The sequence below is a fragment of the Suricata suricatta genome, chromosome 11, assembly GCF_006229205.1.
Source record: "Suricata suricatta isolate VVHF042 chromosome 11, meerkat_22Aug2017_6uvM2_HiC, whole genome shotgun sequence".
Classification (NCBI taxonomy): domain Eukaryota; kingdom Metazoa; phylum Chordata; class Mammalia; order Carnivora; family Herpestidae; genus Suricata; species Suricata suricatta.
The window spans coordinates 41,602,205-41,614,506 of NC_043710.1; the positions used below are offsets into that span (position 1 = coordinate 41,602,205).

At 38.9% G+C, this 12,302-nt stretch overlaps 1 protein-coding gene across 5 annotated transcripts in view; it reads left to right on the forward strand.

The window, feature by feature from the left end:
- Positions 1-12,302, forward strand: part of SOX6 (SRY-box transcription factor 6) — a 372,948-nt gene that overhangs the window by 286,442 nt on the left and 74,204 nt on the right. For all 5 annotated transcript variants that reach the window (XM_029957189.1, XM_029957193.1, XM_029957194.1 and 2 more), the window contains 2 exons: positions 2,148-2,331; positions 5,205-5,392. In XM_029957189.1, coding sequence (XP_029813049.1) covers positions 2,148-2,331; positions 5,205-5,392 — 372 coding nt within the window. The remainder of the gene's footprint in view (positions 1-2,147; positions 2,332-5,204; positions 5,393-12,302) is intronic.

Consider the following 12,302-nt stretch of genomic DNA (forward strand, 5'->3'; position numbering starts at 1 on the left):
CATTTCTGTCTCTCTTGGGTAAATCCCCAGCAATGCTATTGCTGGGTCATAAGGGAGTTCTATGGATAGTTTTTTGAGGAACCTCCACACTGTTTTCCAGAGCAGCTGCACCAGTTTACATTGCCACCAACAGTGTATTAACTTTGAAGAATGCTCTGAACTCAGATATCCAAGAATCGCAGTGAGCCCCAAATAAAAGAAACATGGAGAAAATAAATATCTAGCATATATAAATCACTGTTATTTAGATAGGAGTGAAGGAACTAGTCTAAATATCCTTTGAATGTAAAGAGAAATACATTGTAATGAAGCACGTAAGATGTTTTTGATGTGCATAATGGATATAGCTGCGTTTCCTGAGAACCTATCCTCTGTCTAGATATAGATAAATGTACATCGCAACAGATGTGCCAGATTATCTATTTCCTACCAAGACAAAAAAAATTCACTACGTTATTGAGTGGCTTATTTTCTCTGATAGTTTAATAGAAAAGAACCTGGGATTTGGAGTCCAGTAAAGTAGAATTCAAATGGTGTCCTTCCATGTATGGCTTTGGACCGTGATTTTATCACTCTGACTCTTCTTCCTTTGTCTATTTAGAATAATACTATCCAACTTCATAGACTTATTGCTAGTTAATCGACCAAATCTATGTGAAAATGTCTAGCATAGTGCCTGCTGTATATTGGCTTCTCTGTGCATGTGATTTTCTATTTTCTCCTTCTAACTTTCTTCCTAAGTAGTCTTTTCTGACATCTCTTTTTGTCCCCCCTTTAACAATGACCATTGATAAAGGAGGAGGCCATAGAGATCAGCTAGAATCAGGATCTTTTTCTACAATGAAGAAATTAAGCCCCAAAGAGATCACAAGTTTGCCAACAGGGAGGATGTTCTGTTTCCATGCTCTACTGTGTCCTTTAAAAATGACATTAGGGGCACCTGGGTGGCTCAGTCGGTTAAGCATCAGACTTTAACTCAGATCATGGTCTCGTGGTTCATGGGTTTGAGCCCCATGTCCAGCTCTGTGCTGCCGGCTAGCTCATAACCTGGAGCCTGTCTTCAGATTCTGTGTCTCCTTCTCTCTCTGACCCCCCTCCCCTGCTCATGCTGTCTCTATTAATAAATAAAAAACATTAATAAAAAAAATTTAATGACATTAAAAGCAAGTTCTTTGTGCCTTCTCAGAAGCAAAACAGAAATTAACATTTGCCAACAATTTTTATGTTAGAACACAATAATATAGAACATTTAAATGAATATGTTTATATTAAGCTAAATTTCTAGAATGATGGATATGTTATGTTTGATAAATGGCAGGATAAATGAGACAAAATAAAGGCAAGAAGCTTAGCTTTCAAGCTCCTGGTTGCACTAGAGTTACAAACCAGATTATTTGAAAACTGCTCAGTATAGAAGGGCAGGCGTCTTAAAATAGACACTCTGTAAATACGTGTAGCAAAGAATATAAAGAAACATCACTTTAGACATGAAAAATAAATTACATATAGCATGGTATGTAAAATATAATTATAATGCACGCTTGCTCTTTGCAAAAATTAATTTTAAACATGAATAGAGACGAGAATATAGACCATGAGGAGTGTCCACACCCAAAAAGCCACATAGAAGCCATGCCGTGGCATGCGGCTCCCTGGGCAGAGGCCCAGGAGAGCAGAAGAAGCCTGTGTTTCCATTTTTAAAGTACTTGCAATTGTTTGATTTAAAATATATATTAAAAAATTAGCTGCAGAGCCTATTTATAGTTGCAGGAACTTTTCTGAGAACATACCACAAAAGCACTACAGAGCTGCTGAAATTTTAAATAATTCTTTGTAAATGCCCTAGGTTAATTTAGATCCTTGAAAACACATTAGGAAATTAAGCTGTAATGTGAGCTAATTCAGATTTTAATTTGGCAAAAAGAATGATCCAACTACACAGTTAATGTAAATAGAAGCATAACACAGGAAAATTAATGAGGTTTCCTTCCGATGAATCTTCAAGGAGGTAGATAATTAGCTTCTTTTGTTATTATTGCAGGAGAATGTGGCATTGTCTCTGAGGTGTAAAATAACTGTGGCTTACTAAGTGATAATGTGCTTCATTTGTCTTTTTTTTAATAATTATTTATGTTAAACTCTTGTAGGACGAAGCAGCCGCACAGCCGCTGAATCTCTCTTCCCGACCCAAGACAGCCGAGCCTGTAAAGTCCCCGACATCTCCCACCCAGAGTCTCTTCCCAGCCAGCAAAACCAGCCCCGTTAACCTGCCGAACAAAAGCAGCATCCCCAGCCCCATTGGAGGAAGTTTGGGAAGAGGATCCTCTTTAGGTAAATGGAAAGGTCAACAACAGGAAAGGATGTATGAATTGGGTAAAATAAAGCAAACCTGCTCAGTGCTGACTGATCCCTGTTTCCAAAGTGTTCCTAGTCCAAGCAAAAAAAAAAAAGTAAAAGTAAAATCCTTTCCACTAAAACATAACACCTTTTGGTGTCTTGGGGTGATTAGAACTTCTGGAGAAGGTCACAGTATAAATCCTGCTGGGATGGGGTCTTTAGATGCTGATGAGTTAGACTCAGCAAGTCAGAGACTTGGGGGGTTCTGTGTTTGGTTAGTGCTTTGCTGCTAAAGTAACTGCAGGCCGACAAGTGTGACCAAGAAAACTCCAAGAGCCCAAGGGAACTGGCCTCCAAGCTCCTGCGAAAAGTCCAAAATTTCTTTGAAGCTTTCTATTTTCTTTTTAAAGTGTATGTGAATTTTATAACTTAGTCCTTATTAGTTTTGCTTTAAAACAAATGCGAATGACATACTTCAATGGCATAATATGAAATAAGATTGGTGTCTGATAAGATATGTCATAATGATCCTCTGGTTTTTTACCCTCTCTGATACATTGCCAAGTATCTCCAGGGAAATTCATACCCTAGCGAGAAGTATAGAGGAAAAACATGAGTTTTGGCATCAGACAGACTTGGACTCAGAGCCTTCACTTACTCGTTATGTGACCCTGGGAAAGTTGTTTAATATTTGTGAACTCAGTTTCCTAATCTCTTAAAGGGAAACATTACCTCGCTCATAGGTTGTTATGAGAATTGAGAGAGAAAAACGCATATAAAATGCCTAACACAGTGTCTGACCCCTAGAAGTCATGTGATTTAAAAAGACTGCACTGAACCAATACCAACAGATTTACATATATATATATGTGGAATGAAACAATAAATGTAAAAGCATTTTTCAGTAACAGAGTGCCAAATAAGTATTAACATGTTACTAAGCCTCTTAATTTTCACGTAAGACACAGAGATTCTAAGGGATTGGGGATTTAGAACTAGCATTTCTTCACATTACCTTCCTTGCCTTATTGAGTCCCAGAGCCTGAAATGCTTATTAGAATAAACAAAATAATATGTAAGTATAGCAGTTTCAGTTTAAAATTCATTTTTGCCTACATATCTCATTTGATTTTTCACAATAATTATATGTGGTAGTGCATTATTACCCTCATTAATTAACCTATGATTCTTACAGGTAAAATGGCTTGCTCACAGCCAGGTAGCTATTAATCAGTTCAGCCAAGACTAGAATCTAGGTCCCCTCACCTGAGTTCTATAAACTCAGTGCTGTTTTATGTGAGGTCACAATTGGAGTATTTGCTGCACTGTGCTGAGGTTAAGTGAATCTTCTAATGGTGAGACCTAATTCTTCCTCATTCGGATTTGGGACATTAGGATCCATGCAGCAGCCTATTCTCATTTTGAGTCAGTGATACTTGTGTGGGAGAGAGAAGTGAGTCATTTCCAGCATGTAAATATGGTTTCTGGATTGTTGGGAGCTGTGAGATAAGGGGGCGAAAGGCCAACTTAAGGATAAATACTAGGTTTGATATTGAAATGGCCTTGCCATAGTCCACTTCTCAATTTTGTTTGGAAAGCTATTTGTTGGCTATGTATCCTGAGCATCGTGAGGGACAGAGGTGACAAGCCACAGGCCCTGCTCTTATGGAGTTTATCCTCCAGAAGAGCATATTTCTTGGATTGTGAGCTAGAAATAGGCTGAAGCAGTCACAATTTTGTCCAGGCAATATTGGATAGAAATGTTTTGTTTTATTTTGTATCAAAAGAGCTTCAGAGCAAAATATAATCGGTTTTCTAAATCCTAACAAGTGATTGACTTTTAAATACTTTTCTATAGACAGCATTGGGAATTTTTCAAAACTCATTCATATGCACATGTATTGCATACATGTAGATGCGTGGTGTAGGCTTGACTCTCGTCTGGTTCTCTCTGTCTGAGGTGTGTGCACGCATATGCACATACATGTGCTATGAAATGCTCATACCAGGATACAAGGATACAAACAAGTGGATCTTTCTGTCTAAAATTAGAAAAGCTTATGTAAAGTATTAATTTTAACCTATAGTAAAATATAAGACACGGAGGAGAATTAGTCAGTTTAATTTCATTTTTCCCCCTCTGAGTTGCATGGAATATAATGAAAGTAAATATTTATTCTCACTGTGCTCGAAGCTTTGTACCGATGTGAAAACCATTCCCACATATACAGCCTTGCTACCACAAAAACAGGGAGCTGAGAGCAGTGGGTGTTCGGTTGGGGGTAGGGAATGGGTTGTCATTCTCTTGGTAAATAACTGAGGCAGCATGATGAGTAGAATGCTTCATTAACCAGCCAGTGATTGGGGAATGGAGAGTGCAGTGCATTCCTTCCCACCCCCTCTCTCCTGCAGTGGACATATAAGCACACAGATAAAGATGTCACTAATGTACACATGTAGCCTCACAGAATTTGTTTCTGCTGGGCCAGAAACAGCTCTCCTGCATTAGTATACCCAGTTAACAGGCATCCTGCACAGAGATCTCTATACCTCTCCCTACCCCCTTCTTCCTGACTACTCCCAACTAATTGTTAGATCTAGTCAGAACAGACACACACGTGTGGGCACGCACACAATATTGGAATCTAGGAACCCTCATCTGTGAGGAGGTACATTGACCGAGTCCAGATTAACTGGAGTGCTGGGGTATCCTCCAAGGGCACCGCTTGGTTTTCTTGGTTTTCTTAAGAGCAAACATGCCCCTTCCTTGTTTGGAGAATGCAGCATTCCACAGGGAATTGGATAGTGGCAGTATTTTGTTAGCAACTAACCTCATAAGCTTCTAATAATGCATCCTGTGTATGCAGATATCCTGTCCAGTCTCAACTCCCCTGCCCTGTTTGGAGATCAGGATACAGTGATGAAAGCCATTCAGGAGGCTCGGAAAATGCGAGAACAGATCCAGCGGGAGCAACAGCAGCAGCAGCCGCATGGTGTTGATGGGAAACTGTCTTCCATGAACAATATGGGGCTGAACAACTGCAGGAATGAAAAGGTAAAACATGCTTCCCTCTGTCACTGGCTCTGCTGGATCCATTAGCTCATTCATTCTCATCTGGCGCTTTCCAGGCAACCAAAGATTTGAGCTTCTAGCTTGAAGGCTTCAGCATTACTGCTAATGAACAAATACACCTTTTTCCCACTTACTGTAGGATTATTTCCCACGCACCCAACCTACCTGCCTCTTGGTATCTTTCTGTCCCATTACAAAAGATTTAAAATATTTTGTAATAAAGGGAATATATGAGGTTATTAGTATAGGAAAAGAATATCTGAGTTCTGAAAAAGAAGGAAGAAGCATGTATACTCATGATGAAGGCTACTCTTTACTATGACTCACCAGTGAATTTATTGCTAAGTTCCCCATCTGCCGGGGGGAGGGGGAAATGCAAAATAAAACAACTTACAAAATACATTAATTTATTTTTTGATTCAAAAATTATGTATCAAGTGCTTATTCCATAGTAGACATTGTTCTAGGCACTGGAGATACAGTGAACAAATCAGACAAAAATCCCTGCTCTCATTGAGCCTTCACTGTAGGAGAACAAAGTCAATGAAGAAATTAAGAATTAAATATATAATGTAATGTCACTAAGTCAGGAGCTGAATAGATGCCATGAGAGAAATAGAATCAAGTGAAGGGAGTAGGGAGTTACAGGTTGTTTTTTAGATAGGGTGGAATGGATCAGAGGAAGTAACACTTCATGGAGACCTGTCTGCAGCCGTGGTGGAGGCAACGTGATGAGTCAGAGGAAGAGCACCCAGGGGGCAGGGATGATAAGTAGAGGGGCCCTTGGAGGACAGTGCTGCCCACCAGGAGATCCACATGGCAAAACTAGCTTGTGAGAAGAAAGAGAGGTGGGACCTGAAGTAAAGTGATAGCCCGGGGTGGAACTTGATAGATATTGTAGGCTCTGGAAAGGATTTGCATTTTATTCTGTGGGTGATGGGAATCCCTGGATGGGTTTTGTTTGGGGAGCAAACAAGATCTGATTTCATATGAAAGGATCATCCTGACCAATATGCAGGAATAGACTGTAGGAAGTTAAGAATGGAAACAGCCCTTGGACATCCAACTCTTGATTTCCACTCAAGTCATGATCTCATGGGTTCCAGAGTTTGAGCCCCGAACCAGGCTCTGCACTGATGGCACAGAGCCTGCGTGGTTTCTCTCTCTTGCCCTCTCTTTCAACCCCTCCCTCATGTGCTCTTGCTCTCTCTCATGCGCGCATGCGCTGTTTCTCTCCCTAGCTCTCTCAAAAATAAACTTAAAAAAAAAAAAAAAAGCATGGAAATAAAGAGACCAGTTAAGAGGCTATGGTAGTACACTGGGTGAAAAATTTTGATTATCTGATGAATGAATGAACATGCCATTTCTAAAAATGAGACGGGGGGGCGCCTGGGTGGCTCAGTCGGTTAAGCGGCTGACTTTGGCTCAGGTCATGATCTCACAGTTTGTGGGTTCGAACCCCGCATCAGGCTCTGCTGACAGCTGGCTCAGAGCCTGGAGCCTGCTTCTGATTCTGTATCTCCCTCTCTCTCTGACCCTCCTCTGATCGCGTTGTCTCTGTCTGTCTCTCAAAAATAAATAAAAAACATTAAAAAAAATTTTAATGAGATGACAGTATTTTCCCAGTGCCACATTCTGAAACTTTTTTTAAAACATGAGAACTATGTAGGGACACATGAGTAGGATAGTGGGCAGTGTCTTTGGTAACAGTTTTAGAATCAATTTAAAAAGTTCTTTCCATTCGTGTATTTATTCAGTATAGGCTGAGACTATAACTTATAAGCTAGAACCAAGAACCTCTGCTTTGTCTCTATCCTTGCTAATTCTAGCATGGGTGCTGTGATAGAGAGTCTATTCTTTCAAATAAACTTATACTTCCCTATCTCCTAGGAGTTTTAAGCGAGCATGTGAAAAAAGTCATGACACTAGTAGAAGGTCGTTGTACTGTTACTTGAGTATTTGAATATATAGCTATAACCAGGGTATTGTGTGTTTTCCTTTGTTTCCTCTTCAAAAGGTATGGTGATGTGATACTCTGAGATTTTGGGTTTATTAGTTTCCTAAAACTGTAACAATGACTAAACTAGACGGCTTAAAACAACAGAATTTTCTTTTCTCACTGTTCTGGAGGCCAGTTTAAAAACCAAGGTGTTGGCTCAGGCCATACTCTTTCTGAAAACTCTAGGGAAGATTTCTTCCTTGCATCTTCCTAGCTTCTGATGGTTGCTGGCAAGCTTTGCCATTCCTTGCCTTTTAGCTGCATCACTCCCAGTTTCTGCTTCCCTCCATATGACTGTCGTGTGTGTGTGTGTGTGTGTGTGTGTGTGTGTGTGTGTGTCCAAATCTCCCTCTTCTTATAAGGACACAAGTCGTTTGATTTAAGGTCCACTCTAATCCAGTGTGACCTTGTTTTAACTTTATTACATCTGCAAATACCCCATTTCCAAATAAGGTCACATTCACAGGTACCAAGAGTTAGGACTTGAACACATCTATCTTAAGGACACAATTCAGCCAATTACAGCGGGATACAGAGCCATTGCTCATGCTAAATCAACCTCTCATCCTTGGTTCATCCCATATACTCTTTAGCCACCCTATCAGACTGCTGACGTTCAAGGGCTGGGCTGGGAAAAGTTTAAGGGTATGGAAGTATGATGGAATTCTCAAAGTATGAACATTGTCAAAGTCATCACATAGATTAGAAAGCTTAGCTCTGGAAGTGCTGACTTTCCAAATCTTAAAGAATTTTACATCAGTTCTCAGTGCTTGCTCTGACTTACTAACATTAACATCAAGCAATCAAAAAACTGATTATTGGACCTCTTTGCCTTGATTGATTCTCTTGGTGGGAGGATCAGATCAAGTAAGAGAGAAACGGGAAATGTGTGTCTTTTGGTGCCTATTAAGCCATAAACTTTTGTATACTTGGGACTCGTGGTACACATGCCAGTCACTGGATCTGCTCAGTCACGTAAGTGCCTCATCTTCACAAGGCAGAACCCCTTTTTAAGAACTTTCTGAGTTCTTAAACCCAAATGTTTACATATAGAGTGAGGTCTCAGGACCACAAAAGAAGACAAGTCTTGCCCCCAAACCTCTTCTACTATTCTGATATTAGAGATAAACACAGAGTTGATCTTTTGATCTATGATATTGTTTCCTCAGTAAGAACACCATGAAATAACATATTTACTTTTATGTGAATAATGTTATAAGATCCTTTTGGGGGACCTGGCTGAGTGAGTAAGCAAGTTTTGGTTTAGGGATATTGAGTGGGAAATTGGATTAACAGCAACAGACTGGGTACATATACTTGGGACCATCTCCTACTTTCCTGTTTTGTCAAAGATTAGTCCTAAAATTAATCTGAGAAGCATGCCAATGATTTATTTGAATCTTCTTCTTAAAATTTATTAGTAATACTTGTTTGAAAGTAATACTTGTTTACTGAAATTTCTAATACAGAAAAATATATGTATGTATGTATATATGTATGGTGAAAAGTTAATTATCCTCCTTATCTTATTAACTACTATTAATGATTCAGAAATTTTCTTTGAGTAGTAACAATCATTAATATTTCAGAAATTTTGTTTGCATATGTGAGAAATTATTAATGAGTTTTAAAATACGTATTCTCACTTGAAACAGTGTCACTGAGTTGTCACTTACCAGCTGTGTGATATTTGACAAGTTGATTACCCTCTCTGAACCTCAGTTTCTTCATCTATAATATGAGGATAGTAACCTGAGTTACTGATCTTACAATGAAATAAGGTCTATGTGAATATACCTAGTATAGTTCCTGGTAGAGTAGGCTTTTCTTATATTTCCTATACCCTTTAACTAAACCATAGGTGACCTTGAATATATAGAACAAAATATATTGTTTTGGCAGAGATAAGAAGTCCTCACACAATAATGAGAGGGTCAGAGGAAGGAAATAGTCCATTTTTCAGATTTTGGCATATTGTAACTCACATGGTTAAACTCTTTTCCAGATGAGTTGCTATGCAAAGCTATGAAAACTTCAGGTTAATTAGCTTAGATCAGGGTTTCTCAACCTCAGCATTATTGACAGTCTTTTTTTTTTTTTTTGGCTTGATAATTCTTTATCATAGCAGAGTGGAGGCAACTATCTGGCCTCTACTCATTAGATGCTGGTAGCAACCCTCCATTTTTCTCCTATTGGAGGAGGAAAGAGAAAATTGCCCCTAGTTGAAAAATCACTGGGCTAAATAAAATGCATTTAGAATTAATACGTTTCAGAAACTTCATTCTACCAAAAACAAAACAAAACAAATTATTTCATTTAAAAAAAATCATTTGCTTTTGATTAATCTTATGAATGAAATATTTCTTGGAAAAATGCACCTACAAATTTTGGTTTGGAATATTAGCACAGAGGATATTTAAAACATAATGTGTTCCTATGCCATTGTTGAAGCAGTCCTGCCATTCACTGAAGCCCCTCTGTCATCCCAACCAGGCTTGGAAGATAGCATCCTAATCCATTCCATGTGCACCATACCTAGTAATAAACTGGCCCTGGGCAAACCTTACTTTCAGCAATGATCTCTCTGTCTGACATTGCGACCCTGTATTGTTGAATTTGTATCATCAGTTGGATTTGGAGTTCAAACTAAAGACTCTACTAACTTCAAATACTACAAGTTAATTTTAAGTATTGCTCATTGACCTTTGTTAATTTATTTGGGAGAGAAAAGTCTGAGGTTCTGAAATAATGAAATCTTATTTTGCTTTGGAAGACACAGCAGAAAGATGAGAGATTAGACTATGATTGAAAAAATACTAATAAATTCAAACCTGACCTAAAATATGTCATATTGAATATAACTGGGCCCCTGAGGGTAAATGGCAAAAGACATTTCTGCAGGACCAGAAAACTCTGGTTTCCAAGTTGAAGGGAGTTGTCTCTGTAGATGACTTTACTGGGGTTGAAATCTGGGCACTGAATAGTCAAACATAATGGAAAAATCCATTATATTCTATTATGTATAAGGAGAGTTTACAAGCTCTCCTTAACAAGATCTCCCTTTCAAATAATTTCACTGTTTTGAATGTATTTTGTGCATGTATAGACTTTGTTTAGTTTCTAGAGCTGATATCTATCCTTGCTTGTTAGGTTGGATGCAGTCAGAAGAGTAAATTGAGGACAGTATTGTGGTAGCTATGGTTCTCTTGTAATCAAAACATCCATCTTAATTTTATGATGGTCCATAGGATACTGATTTTTATTCTGAGGCTCAGATTTTCTTCTGAGGTTAAAGAGGGTAAATATATAATATGCAATAAGATAGGTGAAATGGATTGTGACAAATTCATTTTAAGTGTCTTTGCAGTTGTTCGCTTTGGAATTACCTTAGTTTTCTCAAATATGAAGATCCATAAATTAGATTTATGAATTTGTTCTTTATAGCCCATAGTACAGTTTTAGAGAGTTTTTCAAGGTGTTGCTGTCACAAAACCTTATAAATTATTAAGCATACCTTGTCACTCTCTTATTTGGACAGTCTTTACAGAGGAGTATATCACAGATTTGGGTTCCTTGAGAATCGGGACGTGAGCTTGAGGCTAGCGAGCATGTTTATTGGGGTGTGCTCTCTCTCATAGGTGTGCCACCTATGGGAGGAAAAGGACAAAAGCAGGATGGGTTTATGATGCAGTCTCAGTCAGCCTCAGCAAACCCCACAGGAAGCTTTGAGGCTGCCATGGCCATTTAGAATTGTCCCAAACTGGGTGGAGGAGGTGAGCTTTTACACACTTGTGTCAACCAGTCATTGGATGAGGGCTACCATGGGCAGGAGACATGACCTTGGGTGAGGTGACTCTCCTTAGCTGAGACAATGCTAAAGAGGGCCAGTAGCTGACAGCTGGCTACCAACAATAGTCCATGCAGGTGAGAGGGTAAATCTTTCAGTCCTGAGGTGGGATCTGGGCAAAGCATCACAAGGTCCACCGTGGAGTATTTTTGTGACATTTAGTAACATTAGATAGATATAAAGCATGTTTTATATGTATGATAAGTGTGGACAAATATTTATTACACAGGGATGCTTGTGTCTTTACAACATATTGACTCACATATATGTCCATCTGAATGCATATGCACCCATGGCATATTTCACTTTATTGGGTATATCCTGATTTTAGCACTTTAAAATGAAACATTGTTGACTTGATTGGCCAGAACGGCACCAATGGAGTTGTTCTGGTCGGCTGCGTCACAGGATATTTAGGGTCTGTTAAATATATAGATTGTAGAGACAATAGACTGTAACGGCGCCTTAGGAGCTGTTATGCTCCATCATTTCAACATAGCTTCTATGCGTGGACTGTGAGTGTCCTGCCAGCAGAAGTCTAAGTTACTGCCCTCGGTTTTAGCTTTCCACGTCAAGAACACCATCCATCTTTATCCCTAAGTACGAGTGCAATTAGATCATATTATAGACTAATTGCTTACCAAATTTTGTTGTTTTGACATCTCTAAGATAGAAAGTATTTTAGTCATGACAATACACAGCAGAATTTTAAATAGGCTGCTTCCAAATGTCCTTAGAGCTCAGCTAAGGACATCGGGCCAGAAGAGAGGTGAGGCAGAAGTGGGCTGTTTTGGTGCTAAAGTGTGATCTCTAACTTCTCTGACCTTCCTGATATTTGAGTGCTGACAAGGTAATTGGTTAGAAGTTTCCTGAATAGCTATTATGTTTCTTGGGAATCTGGTTATTTTGCTTATCTTAGTAATCCTGATGAACCAGCAGATTGATGCCCTACTGATCAGAGTTGGTCATTAATAGGTAGATTACACATCTACCTGCATGTAGGCTGAATTGCTTTTCCCCTCACTTCCTGAGAATCTTTTAAGAAA